The 18796-nt window shown below is 49.4% G+C and overlaps 3 protein-coding genes across 3 annotated transcripts in view; 1 reads left to right on the plus strand and 2 right to left on the minus strand.

Moving 5' to 3' along the window:
- The window catches only part of LOC144735068 (uncharacterized), a 35196-nt gene extending 32642 nt beyond the window's left edge, over positions 1 to 2554 (minus strand). The window contains exon 1 of the mRNA XM_078617464.1: positions 2303 to 2554. The gene's annotated coding sequence lies outside the window, so the exon portion shown is untranslated. The remainder of the gene's footprint in view (positions 1 to 2302) is intronic.
- LOC144735177 (carbonic anhydrase 2-like) overlaps positions 1 to 18796 on the minus strand; it is a 527023-nt gene that overhangs the window by 161193 nt on the left and 347034 nt on the right. The window lies entirely within an intron of this gene.
- The window catches only part of VAC14 (VAC14 component of PIKFYVE complex), a 48729-nt gene continuing 46044 nt past the window's right edge, over positions 16112 to 18796 (plus strand). Inside the window, exon 1 of the mRNA XM_078617722.1 lies at positions 16112 to 17329. Within this exon, the coding sequence (XP_078473848.1) occupies positions 17226 to 17329 (104 nt within the window). The 5' untranslated portion in view covers positions 16112 to 17225. The remainder of the gene's footprint in view (positions 17330 to 18796) is intronic.

The raw sequence follows: 18796 nt of genomic DNA on the forward strand, positions 1-18796 counted from the left end.
GGTCACTGATTGTCGGAGGCACGACTCTCACATCCACAGCCAATGTTATACCCACACGCGTGTTTACTTGCATGCTAAAATACACGGAAGAATCACTCCACATGAAACACTACACAACGAATAGCACACACTACATACGCCAAGACTAAATCCTGAATATTAAAGCACTAAAAATGGAAGACTACGGTGGGACAGACTGTCTCTCTCTCGATAGCCACGCACACTAAACACAGACAAATAGTTGCATGTTAAACACTACGCATAGCCTAAATGCTACATATTACACAACACGAGACTGAACGACAGTGGGATAGACCTGCACAATCGTCACGCATAACCCGGGTACACGCGTCTGGAGAAAAAGTTACGTGGTTAATCCCCGAGCTCTCATACTCTGATGTTGCATTGTCTTTGAGTTGTGCGCCTTTTGGCGTCATCTGGTCCAACACCATGTGAGACTAGGCTCTAAGGAAAGCTGTCTCGGGTGTGGATCAATCAACTTTAAGGACAGTGCACATTATCAGAGTTATGTTCTTTTGTTTGTATTATGACTGCAGGTATTGCGGTCTATGCAAACATGACTCCTTGTAAAAAGGTGTCAGTTTTGTTGCCAGATAGAAGGGTAAAGAACCAATTATCATATTTTTACTGGCAAATGAGGTTCCCATAGAATACAAAAACACAATAGGAAAAGTAAACAAACCACTTATATATAAATGCAACTAAACCATTTGTATCTTACCAGGTAAAGCCCACTGAGCTATTAGACTCTTTTCCAGAAGCGACCGGGCTACAAATGTATCGCAGCAAAATAATCTGAATAATCTAAATGCATGTTCGTAAGGAAAAACCAGACGACGCGAAGAAAAAAAATCATGTTACGGACAGTCCTCGACTTACAAGCACAATTAGTTATTGAGACCTGTTCGTAAGTCCAACGGTTCATGAGATGGAACACAATAATCGACTGTATTTAAATGCACAAACACACAAACACTCACTCCCGGAGCGAGGCGGACTTAAAAGTGCAAGCTTTAAGTCAATGCTAAAAAAAATATTTCACGTAAGCCGGTTCTTAAGTGGGGGCTTGTTCGTAAATCGGGTGTTCTTAAGTCGATGACTGCGCGTACTATCCACACGTGTTCACACACTCGAATATCGACTACTCACTCACTCTACACTTAAGGCTATACCAATCAACACGGATACTAATCACTCAAATACGCTTTGCATTGTCACCTCCACAAGCCGCCGTTACCACACACACAGCTTACATCACACATCTCCACGTGTCCACACACGAAACGCGTTGACTAATCACTGCACATTAAAGCACACAACACTGAATAATTAATCGCTCCGCATTGAATCGTACACAACACACGGACTAATCACTGCAACATTAAATAATACAACACAGTAATCACTATACATTGCATAATACACAACGCAGGGACTAATCACTGCAACATTAAATAACACACACGGTAATCACGATACATTGAATACATAATTCGCAGACTAATCACTGCACACTGAATACACAAACTAATCACTGCACATCAATACGCAACACACACACACCGACTAATCACTGCACATTAATTAATACACAACACACACACAGACTAATGACTAAGTCTATGCACTAAAGACTGTTAACACTTCACCCACAGACTACATCCCACGTGCTCACACACTAAACAGGAAGACTGACTCAATACTGCATCATGGAAGACATAACACACACAGTCGTGTTACTAAAGGCTATTATTTATATAATAATAAAGACTGGACACTTCACACACTCAACCCACACACTACCCCCAAAGACAAAGTATAGCCTCAACAGAGTATTGGGGCAAGTGCTCTTAGCGAGCAGCACCTATGAAGACACACGAGGGGGTGGGGGGGAGGCCACCACCACCACCACAACCACCACGCCCGGCCGCCTTTGTCTCCCTCGTGGCGACATTCACACACCGAATTCGAGCGCTCGAGTCGACCTCGGGGAGGCCCCAGGAACCAGATCAAGATAAAACCATCACCCGATAGCCGTGAGCGGGTAATCGAACTCGGCCCGCCGGGGTTCGTAGCGCGAACCGCGTTCCACCTCCCCCCCCCCAACGCCGTCTCCACACACGGCCATAGCCACATCATCACTCGCCCGTCGTTAAACCATTCACCATCGCTAACAGCGCTAAACCCAGCGGCTATTGTTGTAACCCTGCCCAACACGACCGAGTCGCTCCCCCCCCCCCCGGCCGGCCTCCTCCTCCTCCTGCTCCTGCCGCCGTCTCACCGCGTGGAGGCGGCGGACGAGTGACTGCTCCTCGTACTCCTCGTCCGTCCGTTCCTTCTCCCCCCCCTCTTCGTCTCCCGCCCTCTCTCCTTCTCTCTCTCTGCTGCTGCTGCTGCTTCTCTCTTACGGGAGATGCCCCGGGCAGCAGCAGTAGCTGCGGTGGTGGTGGCAGCGGCGGAGAGAAGCGGCAGCGGCGCCGCGCGGGCAGCACCAGTGAGGGCCACCCCAGCAGCGGTGGCGGCGGTGCGCGGGGCATGCCGGGACACGGTCACGTGGCCACGCCCACACCCCCCTCTTCCACCCCCCCCCTCTTCCATCCACCCCCCCCTCTCTTCCATCCACCCCAACCCCCCCTCTTCCACCCCCCCCTCTTCCATCCACCCCCCCCTCTTCCATCCACCCCAACCCCCCCTCTTCCATCCACCCCCCCTCTTCCATCCACCCCCCCTCTTCCATCCACCCCCACCCCGTCCCATCTTCCATCCACCCCCCCCCTCTTCCATCCACCCCCCCCTCTTCCATCCACCCCCACCCCCCCATCTTCCATCTACCCCCCCCCGTCTTCCATCCACCCCCACCCCCCTTCTTCCATCCACCCCCACCCCCCCATCTTCCATCCACCCCCCCCGTCTTCCATCCACCCCCACCCCCCCTCTTCCATCCACCCCCACCCCCCCATCTTCCATCCACCCCCCCCCCCCGTCTTCCATCCACCCCCACCCCCCCCTCTTCCATCCACCCCCACCCCCCCCTCTTCCATCCACCCCCCCTCTTCCATCCACCCCAACCCCCCCTCTTCCATCCACCCCCCCCCCTCTCTTCCATCCACCCCCACCCCCCCCATCTTCCATCCACCCCCCCCTCTTCCATCCACCCCCACCCCCCCATCTTCCATCCACCCCCCCCTCTCTTCCATCCACCCCCACCCCCCCCCCCCCCATCTTCCATCCACCCCCCCCTCTTCCATCCACCCCCCCCGTCTTCCATCCACCCCCACCCCCCCTCTTCCATCCACCCCCACCCCCCCCATCTTCCATCCACCCCCCCTCTTCCATCCACCCCCACCCCCCCATCTTCCATCCACCCCCCCCCTCTCTTCCATCCACCCCCACCCCCCCCATCTTCCATCCACCCCCCCATCTTCCATCCACCCCCCCCCCGTCTTCCATCCACCCCCACCCCCCCTCTTCCATCCACCCCCACCCCCCCCCTCTTCCATCCACCCCCCCTCTTCCATCCACCCCACCCCCCCTCTTCCATCCACCCCCCCTCTCTTCCATCCACCCCTCCCTCTTCCATCCACCCCCCCCTCTTCCATCCACCCCCACCCCCCCCCCTCTTCCACCCCCACCCCCCCTCTTCCACCCCCCCCTTCTTCCATCCACCCCCCCATCCACCTTCTCCACCCACCCCTCCCCATCCACCCCCCCATCTACTCCCCTCCATCCACCCCCTCCACCCCCCCCATCCACCCCCTCCACCCCCCCATCGACCCTTTCTCCTCTCACCCCCCGGGAGGGACTCCTATGGGGGGAGCCGGAATGGGGAGGAGCGATTGGGGAGGGGGTAGAGAGTGGAGGGGAGGGTGGAGATGGGGGGGACAAGAGGTGGGGAGAGGGACCAGGGTGGGGGGGTGGGAGGGGAGGGGCTGGGGGGGTGGGGAGAGGGGGGTGGGGATTGGAGGTGCAACTGGGGGGGGAGGGTGGAGGGTCTGGGGGGGTAGATTAGTTGGGGGAGACACTGGAGGAGAGGGTGGAGATGAATGGGGGGGGGGGTGCGGTGAGGGGCGACTTGGGGGGAGGAGGGATGGTGTGGGGAGGGACTGGGGGGGGTCAAGAGGTGGGGAGAGGGACGTGGGGATTGGAGGTGCGACTGGGGGGGGGGGGATTGAGGGTCAGGGGGGGGGGGTAGTTTGATTGGGGGAGAGACGGGAGGGGGAGGGTAGGGATGGAAGGAGTTACAGTATGTATGTACAGTATGTTGAACTTCTTTCGCACCGTACGTAGAAACCCGTGCTAATCGGAGGTGCGAGGTGGAATGGGGGGAGGAGGAATTGGGGGGGGTACTCTGGGGATGGAGAGAGTAAATTAATATTTAAATGTTTTAATATAAATTACATTTTTTGAACACAGTTTCTTTGAGCCGCAGGCCAAAACGTCAAACGACCAGCAGCAAAGCAGCACTATCGACGTGTAACAGATAAAAGAGTGTTGGTGTTTGTGTTGTAACACGTTTCTGGGACATTGAGCAAGGTTATTCTCAATCAGAGCATGGGAAGAGAGACGACCCACGGGGGGGGGGGGGGGGTTCCAATGCTGCGCAAGGCGAGAAATATGAACGCAATCATAACATTTCACGGTATTGCGATGGACAGTTCTTGTGACTATTAATTACTTCGCTTGCCAATCCGAGAAAGCGCCGCTCACTCTCGACCCTTTTTCGTGAGCCTCCCTGCCAAGTCGCCACAGTTCGGGTGATTCTCTCTCTTTTTGTTTACGATCAGAGGAAATAAGAAGATGCTCTAGATTTGAAGCTTTCGTGACTGCAAGGATTCATACTCTTAGGTTTTTTCGGTAAAGTCACGTAGGTAAAAAATAATAAAAATAATAATAACATAAAATTCGTTTTCATTTATTAGTATTTTATATTTTATTATTATTTTGATTTTGATTATTTTTTACCTACGTGACTTTACCGAAAAAACCTAAGAGTAAGAAGATGCTCGGTGTAGTCGGCACTTTGCTTCGTTCATCATTTAGTTTTTTGGGGTTTTTTTTTCAATGCTTTGCTTTATGTGTTCCTCTCTTGCTACGCGCTTGCCAATCAAGAAATTCGCGAGTACATTTGTTTATTTTTTATTTTTAAACCGTTGCAAAATATCGGTCCTTCCGACGTCAGCACACAATCCATCGATTTTTTTTCTCTCTCCGATCGATCGACGTAACACTGGAATCTTTAACGTCATCCGTGATCCATAATGTACTGCGCCCATATAAACGGATGTTGAACCCAGCCGTATTAATCACGGCTCGAAACCACGAAACCGTCGTTGCAAGTCACCGTCTTAATTAAGCCTCGCAAATTTAATAGGCGCGTATTAAAAAATATAAATATTGATTAATTACGAGTTATGTAAATGGCGTGTTAACATTCCCAGTTCGTTCTTGCACCCACAAAATAAGTAATATTTCTTTAAAAACTTTTTTTAAAACACGCTTTTATGAAATGTACTAGTAATTGCAGAACTCCACGACTCCAGGTAGTGGCCCCGATGCTTGCCATAACGTAAGGGATCGTGTTGATTTACAGCCAACATCAGTTGAGCATGGACAATTATACCCAAGCCGAAACATAACATATAAAAAAGAATGTTTACAAATATATTATTTTTATGATAGGATATAGTATTGTCATCAGTATAACATAAGTATACCAAGTTTGCAGTCGATACCACATTGGGAAGTGGGTTAAAATTGAGTTACAAGATTTGAGGATACAACAACAACAGAGTGAGTTTAAAGAAAGCGTGTAATAAAAAATAAAGTAGGCAATGCTGCATCGTGGGTTTAATTCATCCGCTGGGTTCGCATTTGGAAGAATTGAAAATGCAATTGTTCTAAATGTAACAATGAGACGCAAGTATAGAGATGTTTTTTTAAAATGATCAAATCGTAACAATTCATCGAATCGCGGGGGGGGGGGGTGTAAATGCTTAGGAGTTTACGTTGAACGTCAACTTCATCAGCGGTCTCGCTCTGTCCACTGCCGTTTTCCATTCGTGCGCTGCTGAAGATTCTTTCGAGCAGTGGTTCGTAACCTTTACTGCAGCATTGCAAGCCCCATGGTTGTCAATCGTTTAAAAAATGTCAATACATACATGTGGTTTGATGAAACAAAGTAAGTTGTGCTAACGTGCCCCTGCTTGATTTGTGTTTTCGATGATTGTTCTTCTAAAACTAAATCAGGCCATGTCTCGCACCCCCACAGAAAGGGGCATCTCGCACCCCCATGGGGTCCAGTGTGCACCCCACGCTAGTAACCACTGCTTTAGATGCACACACACCCTTTAATCCCGCGTGAGACCACAGCAAGCTGACATATTCAACACCTTCTTGCCAGAATCAAAGTATGAAAAATAATAATAATAGGTGTTACCCTTACTGGCAATAAAACAGGTGTTAATATGTTCAAACACCAAAGAGATGCCTTTTACTATGAATCAAGTATGTGTGGTTAATGCAGACTTGATTCCTTGCAAAATGTATCTATTTGGCGTTTGCACATCTTAACAACTCCTGTTGTATTGCCAGAAAGAGTAAACCCGATTCGTATTCTACATACTCAACAATGCGGCCTTAAAATAAATACAGATATAGTAACATGCGATGTTTCGGGAATGTCCCTTCTTCATTGTCAAGCCAATTTTATATCTGTACTATGTACTCCACAGAGTGATGGAGTCAATACGAGTTGGGGACTGCACTGAACAACATGGAGCCTGATGAGAATTTCATTTTTTAAATGCTGTCTGATGACCAGTATGTAAAATTGGCATGTGAATGGTCACACTATTAATATCTATTAACTAACAGACAAGCAAAGAAAACGAATATATTTGTGACTCGTGACCGGAGCCGTTCCTTAGGGTGTGTGGCGAATCGGGGAGACTGCCCCGGGACCCGCGCTTTGGGGGGCCCCTATCGATGGCCCTGCTTGTGGTTATAATTTGAGATCGTGGAGTGAGCGATTCGGCTTCACCTTGGGCAGACCACGGTGATGAACATCATGTAAACTAAATTATTTTAATTTTACAAGGTAAGGCATTAATGTACAGATTTTTTTCAGGAGCGACTTGGCCACAAATGATAGGTCAACGAAGTGGCTTATCACGTAGAAATTTAGAGCAGACAAATACTCGAAGCGCACGTTGAATCTAAATGTGGAGAGAAAACCCGGAGGACCCGAATAAAATCCACGCGATCACGGGCAGAGAGACACGCAGACTCCAAATATACATGCTTCGGGGTCAGGATAGAACCCACGACCTCCTCCATACCAGGCGAGGCAGATAGTATTTCATCACGTGGTGCACATGCAACCGGGCTGAGACCACCAACACGCTACACTGGAGAGGCTGGTTTGTTCACCCGTGGCTGAAACCTAGATGAGAACCCAGGTTCTGACCTCCTGAGCCACCCGGTGACCTCACGTGACCTTTCAGGGAAATCCGTTTTGGGGTGGAGCTGTGATTACAACGCTTATAACCCTCTGCGCTTTGAACCAGGCGATCGAAGTTGAATTCCCGGCCGCGGCTAACGCCGGTGACGACATCCGAACGTGTCCCGGAGCGAAGATGAGATACGCCTGCGTGCGGTGAAAGGTCACAGCTTGGCGATGAAGGTGCGATAAGGTCCGAAGGTCGGATCGATGAAAGAAGGATCAATGGCGAGGATGAGGCCGGGGAAGATGTGACATTGTTTGATGTCGAGTAAAATGGGCTGAGAGAAAATAAAAGATTTTCCTAGATTTTTGTTTCGCTACTATCTGCCGTGCGCACACAGCAATCTGTAAATGAGTAAGAGCGCGCCGGGCGTGATGCATTCCAACGGGAGCTAAACATTTACTCGGCTGACCTTGGAAATGAATGCAATAACAGCGAGGGCCATGGATCGGGATGTTGAAGGAGCTGAAAAAAGAGGGGTGTGTGGGAGCGGAGGGTGGGGGGCGCGCGTTCGTGTAATTGAAGAGGTGGGCAAAGAACGGAGGAGGATGGTGACAGCGATAACCAGGCACTCGATATTCGTGCAGAGCGCCACAGAAGACTCAGTGCCTCGGAGGGTCGCAAGATCATCGTCGATATGTGCCACCGCGTAAAATAGTCCGCATATATATTCTTGGCTCTTTCGGTAAATTCACGTAGAAGGGAAATAATACAATAATAAAAAAATATAAAACAATAAAATGCTCACGACGTTTCGACTGCAACACAAGCAATCGTCATCAAGTGTGAAATCCACAGCAGTCGAAACGTCGTGAGAAATGTATTGTTTTATATATTTGATATTTCATTATTTCCCTTCTACGTGACTTTACCGAAAGAACCAAGAATATGAATCCCTGCAGTCACGAAAGCTTTAAATCAAAAAATTTTGTCCACATATGCCCGCACCTTCCTCCGATTAGCACGGTTGGCTACGTAGGCTGCGAAATAAGTTAAACATACATGCAACTTCCCCCCCTCCCCCGCCGTCCCCCAGGTACAAAGCTTCGCGTATAATGATGTCGTAGTGCAACTACACTATTATGCAGTATGACGAAAGCTCTGTTGCCCATTCAAATGGGTATCGCTGCACGCGCGTAGTGCATCAGCAGAAAGCCACGTTTTGACTCGTGTCGCTGCTCGCTTCAAAACTCGGCGATTCGTGGAACGCTTTTAGCTACCCATCGAACAAAGACGGCGCTTTCAGACGCGCTTCTACGGCCCGTCTGGAATGCCCCTTCCTTCCGATATTAGCGTAGTGACATAAGAGGGGAGGGGTTGCCTAGGGTCCCAGAGCCCCCATTAGGAAGCCACTGGAGCTACGCGCGTTGTATCATGTAGAATGAAAACTAATTTCTTTAGAATCTCTTTGTGTGTTGAGTTTGTTGTCATTCCCCCCCCCCGCCCGCACCTCCGATGAGCGTGGTGGGCTACGTGGCTACGTACGGTGCGAAAGAAGTTCAACATACAGAGCAATTCATGTGCAAACCCGAGTCCTGGAAACCCAGCGTGGGTTTTACAGGGCCAAGCAGTGGCAGGCGTGTCAATAAAATGCCCCACTTTGGTGTTTCTGGAGTGCTGTCAAAGTGAATATTTTAAAACGTTGTTCGAAATCAGCTGCTGAGTCTTGAGCAGGAAGCAGTGCACGCCGGTCAGACCGCTTTGTTCAACCCGAAGCGCGCTTGTAGAGGGAAGTTCTAGGCCGGTGCGTGGTTGTGCTTTTTGGGTGTTTTTCGAACAGCCCTTTCCCCAACTCCGCGTAAAGAGTCGCTTGGCAAAATGTCCACGACCCCCCCCCTTTTCCCTACTCTTCGTAAAGAGTCGCCTGGAAAATGTCCACGAATCACCATCGCCCCCCCTTTCCCCAACTCCGCGTAAGAGTCACCTGGCAATCACCGTGCGTGTTAGGCGGTTCCCGATTATCTCACCCACAATCAGCCGGTCGTAATGCGATTGGCATTAATGTCATCTGTGCGTTATGCGCACCCCCCCCACTTGCGTCTCTGTGAGTTATTCACACGCCCCACTGACGGTGTAGTCGGCCGGCGCGTGTGTACCGAGCAAAGGGGCCGTCCATAAATGACGTCACGCGATTTTGGACGATTTTTGACCCCCCCCCTCCATCGTCACACGGCGTCACAAAAAGTCAGACCCCCCCTCAAATATGACGTCACAAAGCTCTGCCACCCCCCCCCCCCCAAATAAAACATGCTTCAAATCGCTTTAAACTATAGTCATTGTAGTGCGTATTCAATGTGGCGCTGCACTCTGATGTTGTAGGAGAAAACATTTATAAAAAAAGTCTATTTCATTAAGCAGAACGTGTTGTCTATATTTATTAAAAGTTGCGCATTTTGATGTGACGTCACATTTCTCAACCCCCCCCCCTCGTCACACATCGTCACAAATGTCTGACCCCCCCCCTCCCCAGGTGCGTGACGTCATTTACGGACGGCCCCAAACCCCTTGTGAAGGAGAGACCCGGCGGTTCAGGCAGTTTAGCACTGAGTGTCCCCCAATGGGTGGAGTTTGCGGTGGGGGCACGGTGGATGTGTGTGGGGGGGCAAGGCCCTCCCAAACTCACAGCTGCCAACCCGTACGGCTCACCCCGTATTCTTGTGCTGGGACATTGAGTTTTCAGGTCCGTACGGCGTACAGCCGTTTCAATACGGGCCACATTTCTTGTTGTTGTTGTTGTTGTTGTCTATTTGTTTGTGTTTCTCACCTGTGATGGAACGTTGGAGGATGTACATTGAGATTTAAAAGGGCACGGGGTGACCAATAGTGTCTGCGTTGGTTCGTAATAAGCTTCGGCATTGATGAGGAGTTTCAGGTTAGCAAATTGGGCACCTTTATTAATTTACTTTCAGTAGTTTACAATGAAGGACCAAATTAATTTCGTGCTAATTATATGCACCCGCGCGCCTTATTCAAGGCGAACCACACAGAATTAACGACGGTACAACGAATGGATGTAATAGTGGGTGACGAGATGAATGGAATAGATGAGAGGAAGCAATAGGGGGCGAATCTGTGACGATGTGTGAATTCGGTGAAAGCGAAATTGATGACGGCGAATGATAATGAACGGGTTTAATGAGTGAAAGCCACACAATGCGAATATGAAGAGGGGAAAATTTACGGTGGTGGTTATGATGGTGAGATTCATGGGGGAGGGGGGGGGTGAGCTAGTGAACAATAAGTGAGTTCTGAGTGCGGAGCGGAAACTAGTTGACGAAGGTGACTGTTTAATGTGAAGGGGAAGTTTGTTCCAGTGAAGCGACAAAGCAAACCCCATGCCTCCCCAACCCACCTCCCCCTCCAAATATAGAAGTCAAACTCCGCCTAAGGCCGTCCCTCTGTGTGCGTGAATCCCGGGATGCGGGATGAGAGGTGAATTCCCAATTTCCTTCTGGGAAGCGTTCCCCAAGTCCCCCCTACACACGTTTGAAGAGTTGCATTGTTAAAGTGGCCGGGTGGTTACCGGGGCTAGTTCTGCATGAGAGTGCCTGAGTCAGCACCAACGATTGTGTCACTCATGAAGGGTGTGATGCCAAAATGCATTCTCACGGGCGATTCAGTACAGCAATCGAGAGAACGCGTCTTCTTCTTCTTGGTTCTTTCGGCAAAGTTACGTAGAAGGGAAATAATAAAGTAATAAAAATAAAACATTATATATTATTTTATTATGGTTTATTTTTATTATTTTATTATTTCCCTTCTACGTGACTTTACCGAAAGAACCAAGAAGATGAATCCCTGCAGTCACGAAAGCTTTAAATCGAAATTTAACCCGTCTTCTGTTTCACCGCTTAAAAATAAACGAACGCTGTAGCTCGTCGGCCGCCTGCGAGCTTTCTTTGGAACAAAGTTTTCTGGCAGGCGAGTCTCGTCGGCAGGGTTGAACACATTCCTGCGGAGGGAGCTGGTAGGAACGTTGGGTTGCTCGGTCAATGGCCAGGGTCAACGGCGGCGTGGTGTATTCCGCAAATATGGCCGACTGTGAGAGCGGGCACAAGCCGGCGTGAGTAAGTTAAACGTTGAGTTTTATAAGGGCACCACGGGGTGACCAGCCCCTCCCCACCCAGCCCCACCCCTCCCAACTCCCACCAGCCCCACCCCTCCCATTTTTGGATGCACGACGGACGGACGGACGGACGCAATAATCCCCTGTGGGCTGGTGGAACCAGGTGGTTGCTACCAGTATAATTTACTGTAGAACCATAATGTTCCAGCAGAGGGAGTGGTAGCACAGTGGTTAGCACGCTGCCAAGTCAGGCCTGCAATGAAGCATCGATGTAAATAGATGCTCGACCTCAAAGTATGTTGAACTTCTTTCACGCCGTACGTAGCCAACCGTGCTAATCGGAGGTGCGGGGAAAGGACAACAAACTGAACACAAAAAGCAGTTCTAAAGTAATTCGTTTTAAAATTTTGATTTAAAAGTGCATAGCTCCAGTGACATCCGAATATCGGAAGGAAGAGCGTTCCAGATGGTCGCAGAAGTGCATCTTAAAGCATGCGATGCGGTGACCACCTTTGTTAGATGGCCAGCCAAACGCCGCTGTGAGGATTTTGGCCGTGGCCGGGAAAATCCAACTGAGGTTACTGGGTGCTCAGCGCAATGTGTAAACCGCTGTACCAAGCCATAAAAGGAAGTGGCATAACAAATTAGGTCTACTTGGGTCCAGATGCCGGGTCGTCTCGTTGCGGTGTTGTAGTGGAAAAGTCTGACGGTTTCCTTCATAACTGATAAACCACTTTCCTGAATGTTTTTTTGTAATGGGAGTGACACAGACATCGCGTGATTCTGGAGGGGTGAATGTAGCTGCTGTGAGCTCGCCTGCGGTTAATCACAACCGCGTGTAGTTGTGCACTGTGTAGCATATGGGAACCTAAGACACACTTTTACTGGTAGGAACCTCCTGGTTACACCAGCCCACAGGGGATTCTTGTGTCCATCCGTCCGTCGTGCAGGGAGGGGCTGGGTGGGGAGGGTGGGGAGGGGCTGGGTGGGGAGAATGGGAGGGGTGAAGCTGGGTGGGGAGGGGCTGGTCACCCCGTGGTGCCCTTATAAAACTCAACGTTTAACCGACTCACGCCGGCTTGTGTCCGCCCTCACAGTCGGGCATATTTGCGGAATACACCACGCGGCCGTTGACCCTGGCCATTGACCGAGCAACCCAACGTTCCTACAAGCTCCCTCCGCAGGAATGTGTTGCAGAGCCACGGGTATCCAGCTGCGTTGTTTTATTATTTTGATTAAGATCAGGCGATCGTGATCAGATTGGAGCCTCCGTGTTCAAGGGAGAGAGAGGTCCGAGGCACGTCCCCCGGTTTAGATTTGGGCGGATTTTGAACAGAGGAATTTTTCTGCGGTGTTGCCACGCTGTGGGTATCCTTTGATCGCTATTGTTGATGCAGCAAATGTTTGCGCGTTCTGAAGAGGGCCTTTAAAATAAAGTGTTTGACGTTACACAAACCCGCGCACCCACCTGGGTGTTCAGCCTTTGTCGAGTCGCCCTCGCGAGGACGGAACACAACTGCAGAGTTTGCTCACCATCTCTGAACTTTGTTATTTTTATTGTTGTTGTCTAATTAGCCAATCTCCCCCCCCCCCCACCTTGAAACGACGGGAGGAGAGGGGACAAGGCAGAACCACTACAAATTTGATTAAGTAATGTTAGATCCATAACGCCGGGTGGAAAGGAACAAACAATACCTTTAAATATTGTTTTGAAGCTTTCGTGACTGCAGGAATCCATGAAGACGGACGCTTGTGTTGCGCCCGAAACGTCGTGATTTAGTTTCTACCTACGTGACTTTACCGAAAGAACCAAAAAGTATTAATACCTTTAAATCGTCAGTTTAACACGTTGGCTTTTGCGACAATCTCATATATTTGTTGGGTTAGATCGCGTAAATATATATGAATGTGTCGTTAAACCCGCCACCACCCGACACAGCCAACTAGTAAGAGTTGTCACGTAAATATATTCTTTGCTTCAAAGCACTACAAAAGTTACGAAGACTCTATTGCGCTGCTTACAATATTCTCCAGCAGCGAAATCGCATCATAAACACTTGAGTTTAAGAATACAAAAAAAGAGGAAAGTTGATTTTAAAAAATATATAATTTATTATTTGGGTCTTCCGGTAAAGTTACGTAGATAAGTTCAAAGAAAATAAAAATATATTTTAAAAAAACGATACGACGTTTCGATCGCAACACAAGATATATGAATTCCTGCAGTCACGAAAGCTTTGGGGCCGTCCATAAATGACGTCACGCACCTAGGGGTGGGGGGGGTCAGACATTTGTGACGATGTGTGACGATGTGTGACGAGGGGGGGGGTTGAGAAATGTGACGTCACCTCAAAATGCGCAACTTTAAATAAATATAGACAACACGTTCTACTTAATTAAATAGACTTTTTAATAAACGTTTTCTCCTACAACATCAGAGTGCAGCGCCACATTAAATGCGCACTACAATGACAATAGCTTAAAGCGATTTGAAGCATGTTTTATTTGGGGGGGGGGGGGGGGGGCAGAGCTTTGTGACGTCATATTTGAGGGGGGGGGGGGGTCTGACTTTTTGTGACGCCGTGTGACGAAGGGGGGGGGGGCGGTCAAAAATCGTCCAAAATCGCGTGACGTCATTTATGGACGGCCCCTTTACAGCGATGTGGTTACATTTTTTTTTACTTTGCACTCCTATCGTTTTTTTAATATTATTTGTTGGAACTTACTGACCCGCCCCCTCCTGGACATCTGTGAAAAAGAGCTTTATAGCTCATCGGGTTTCTCCCAGATAAATACAGATTCGGAATCAATGCGGGCAGGGGCAGCAGCAGCAAGATACCCGAGTTCTTTCGGTAAAGTGACGTATAAAGAGAAAATAATAAATTAAATACTACCATACGACGTTTCGATTGCAACACAAGCAATCATCATCAGGTATAAATGAAATCGAAACACAAATCTAGTATACTTAGAAATGTAATGTAATACAACACAGAGAGTCGGATAACATAACAGTCAACACCCTACCTGGTTGATTACGTTCTTCCTGAGAATGCTAAATTTGAGATAGAGATAAAACACAGAACCAGAGACATATGGACAGATATATACGTAGAGACAGATATCACAGAGATACATAGAGAGAGAGACGTACATAGGCACACAGAGAAACCACGTCTCTGTGTCGAGGCCTTAAATAGAGAGAGGGGGCGGGGGCGGAGAGAGAGGGAGGGAGGGGTTAGAGAAATGAGCATGTCAATGAGTGGCACGCTGCAGAGAGGGAGATGGACAACAGCCGAGACACACAGAGAGAGCAGAACATACGAACGACAAAAACGAGTGGAGACAGAAAGTACAGTACACTAAATCAAATAAATCTAGCAAAATTTCTAAATATAATGCAATGCAACACAGAGGGTCGGTCAACACACAATTAACGCATAGACCCGGGTTGTACTGCACTTCTAACCCACCAAGGGGATTCCCCGAGTTGTCGCGATTCACGGTCCAGATTTAGCAAGGCCCATTAATGTTAAAGTCGCGGATTAGTAATTCATTAATCAAGGCCCCTTAATGTTTAAGTCATAGATTGGTCATTGATTAATTAAGGCCCGATTTAAAGCTTTCGTGACTGCAGGGATTCATCTTCTTGGTTCTTTCGGTAAAGTCACGTAGAAGGGAAATAATAAAATAAAATAAATAAAACATAATAAAATAATTCTCACGACGTTTCGGCCACAACGCAAGCAGCCGTCCTCAGGTGAAGACCAGGTCTGTCGGGGAGACAGCGTCTGTTTCATTCATTGGTTTATTTTTATTATTTTATTATTTCTCTTCTACGTGACTTTACCGAAAGAACCAAGTAGATAGTCATTGATTAATTAAGGCCCCTTAATGTTCAAGTCATTGATTAATCAAGCACCCTTAATGTTGAAGTCATTGATTAGCCATTGATTAATCAAGGCCTCGTAGATTAGTCATTAATCAATCAATGACGAATCTATCAATGACTAATCGATTAATCGAGGCCTCGTTACGCCTCGTTCGACAGCAGTTGGCTGTCCTACAGACGAGGCCTCCTCCATTCCACTCAAATTGTTCATGTTTCAAATGTTGCGTTTGTAATCGAGGCGTATTGACGCATCGATTGATAAATATAATCGATCAATAGCATCGATTGATAATCGATGAGTACCGTCGGATGATATCGGGCTCAGTGATCGCGAATCGATCGAGTTTAGATTCGTGAAGATGAATGAAAATGAATCGATTGCTAATCGATATATCGATTAACCAGCACCGGTCCGTGGATCGGATCGCGCGTAGTGGACGAGTTTAGATTCGTCAGATTCCGCCTCCGGGTACGAATCGATTAACAATCGATCCATTTCATAAGCCCCACCCCAAGCTCCGTAGATCGAATCGGTTCGCGCGTAGTGGACGAGTTTAGATTCGTACTGAATCGCTTCTCAGATAAATAATCGATAGACAATCGATTGATCAATTTCATAAGCCCCCCCCCAGCTCCTAGGGATCGGATCGCTGCGTTTCGATTTCCGTGCGAATCGCTTTCTCGCCGCGCTCGTCACGTGACCGCGTGGTGGCGGCGGCGATCACGTGACTCCGCGGGCTCCAGAGCGGGCTCGGCATGGCGGCTCAGTGAGGCCGGCGGGGAGAGAGCGCGGCAAGGAGGGAGTCGAGAGTCGAGAAGAGTCAAGGAGAGAGTGGGGAGAGAGCGAAGAGAGAGCGGAGAGAGAGCGGGGAGAGTCGAGGAGAGAGTCAAGGGGAGAGAGCGGGGAGAGTCAAGCAGAGAGCGACAGGGGAGAGAGCGAAGAGAGCGGGCAGAGTCAAGGAGAGAGTCGAGGAGAGAGCGACAGGGGAGAGTCAAGGAGGGAGCGGGGAGAGAGTCGAGGAGAGAGAGCGGCAGGGAGAGAGAGTCGAGGTAGGGGGTAGAGAGTCTGGGGGAGAGTCGAGGGGAAAGAGTCAAGGAGAGAGTTCGAGAGGAGAGAGCCGCAGGGAGAGAGCTGGGTAGAGAGTCGAGGTAGGGGGTAGAGAGTCTGGGAGAGAGTCGAGGAGAGAGAGCGGCAGGGAGAGAGTCGAGGGCAGCGTTACAGCGGGCAACAACGACTCCTTGAATAACGAGAGAGAGAGAGCCCCCTTCCTCTCCCTCACACAGAGACAGAGAGAGTCTCGTACACACAGAGACAGAGAGAGGGAGGACACTGGGAGTGAGAGTCCAGGCGGGGCAGAGTCGAGAAGAGAGAGTCGAGGGGAGAGAGTCAAGGAGAGAGAGAGTCAAGGAGAGAACGGGTAGAGAGTCGAGGGGGCGGTCGAGAGAGTCCAGAAGAGAGTCAAGGAGAGAGTCGAGAAAAGAGTCAAGGAGAGAGAGAGTCGAGAGGAAAGTCTGGGAGAGAGTCGAGGTAGGGGGGGGGGTAGAGAGTCAAGGAGAGAACGAGGAGAGAGTCGAGGTAGGTAGGGGGGGTGGAGGTTCACAGCCGGCAACAACCCCGAACCCCACCGCGCCACCTCCTGCTGTAACAGCGACCCGGGAGAGTTTCCTCTCCTCCTCCTCCACACACCGAGCGAGTTGGGGGGAGTTGGGTTGGAGTCGAAGCTTCTCCTCCATCGTCGCCGCCATGAACTCTGACAAGGAGCTGGCTCCACTCACGCCGGCCATCGTCCGCGCACTCAACGACAAACTCTACGAGAAGCGCAAAGTGGCGGCGCTGGAGATCGAAAAGTGAGTGGTGGTGGTAGCTGCTGATGCCGCTGCCGCTGATGATGATGCCGCTGCTGCTGATGATGCTGATGCCGCTGATGCCGCTGATGCTGATGCCGCTGCTGCTGATGATGCTGATGCCGCTGCTGCTGATGATGCTGATGCCGCTGCTGATGCCGCTTCTGCTGCCGATGCCGCTACTGCTGCTGCCGATGATGATGCTGATGATGTTGATGCCACTGCTGATGGGGTCGGGAGGGGTGCGGTGTGTGGAGTTGTCTCACGAAGCTGCTGCTGATGTCTCTCCCCGGGGTTGTCTGAATGAGATCTGTCTCACCGGGGGTCTTATCTTACTAGGGGTTTAATATTACTAGGAGCTGTCTTACTAGGGGTCTGTCTCACGGGGGTTTTAATCTCACTAGGGTTTGTCTCACGGGTGATATTGTCTTACTAGGAGCTGTCTAACTAGGGATGTTGTCTTACTAGGGGTCTGTGTCACGAGGTGCTGGCCACTCTGTGTCACAAGGGATATTGTCTTACTAGGGATGTTGTCTAGCTAGGGGTCTGTCTCACAGGGGGTTTAATCTCACTAGGGTCTGTCTCACGGGTGATATTGTCTTACTAGGAGCTGTCTAACTAGGGATGTTGTCTTACTAGGGGTCTGTGCCACGAGGTGCTGGCCACTCTGTGTCACGAGGGATGTTGTCTTACTTGGGGTTTAATATTACTAGGAGCTGTCTTACTAGGGATGTTGTCTTACTAGGGGTCTGTCTCACGGAAGGGGTCTTACCTCACGGGGGGGAGGGGGGCGTCTAAACGACGGCCGTCCCATACTCTTAGATTTTTATTTATTGATTTAATATTATTTTTTTCATTATTATTTTATTATTTATTATTTTTTACCTACGTGATTTTACCGAAAAAAACAGTATGAATCCTTGCAGTCACGAAAGCTTCAAATCTAGAATTAATGACGGCCGTCCCAGTGGCCCCTCTTATTTTACTCAGTCAGCACCGGCTCAATGGATGCTGCCGTGTCTCGACTGATGACGTGTGGACAGGAGGAGGAGGAGGGCTTGGAGGGTACTGCCGGTTACGAGCGAATTCGTGTCCCTGTGGAGCCTTGTGTCGATTGGGGAGGGTGTCTACAAGAATGTGTCTACGTCTCGGTTCGACTCGTTGAGTGGCTGTCTCGAGGAGGAGGGTGGTGGGGTTCGATCCCGTCCCTGTGACCCGCCTGCTGGATAGTGATAGGTTTTTACCCTTTCAACTGGTACAAAAAACTGACACAAGGCAGTTTTTTGCAGTCATAATGCAAACAAAAACATAACTCATACATTATCAGAGTTATGTTTTTTGTTTGCATTATGACTGCAGGTATTGTGGTCTATGCAAACATGACTCCTCGTAAAAAAGGTGTCAGTTTTGTTGCCAGATTAAAGGGTAAAAAAAACAATTATCACAAGGCATCATGTTTGCAATAACCAC

The sequence above is a fragment of the Lampetra planeri genome, chromosome 54 (assembly GCF_965212315.1).
Source record: "Lampetra planeri chromosome 54, kcLamPlan1.2.h2, whole genome shotgun sequence".
Lineage (NCBI taxonomy): Eukaryota > Metazoa > Chordata > Hyperoartia > Petromyzontiformes > Petromyzontidae > Lampetra > Lampetra planeri.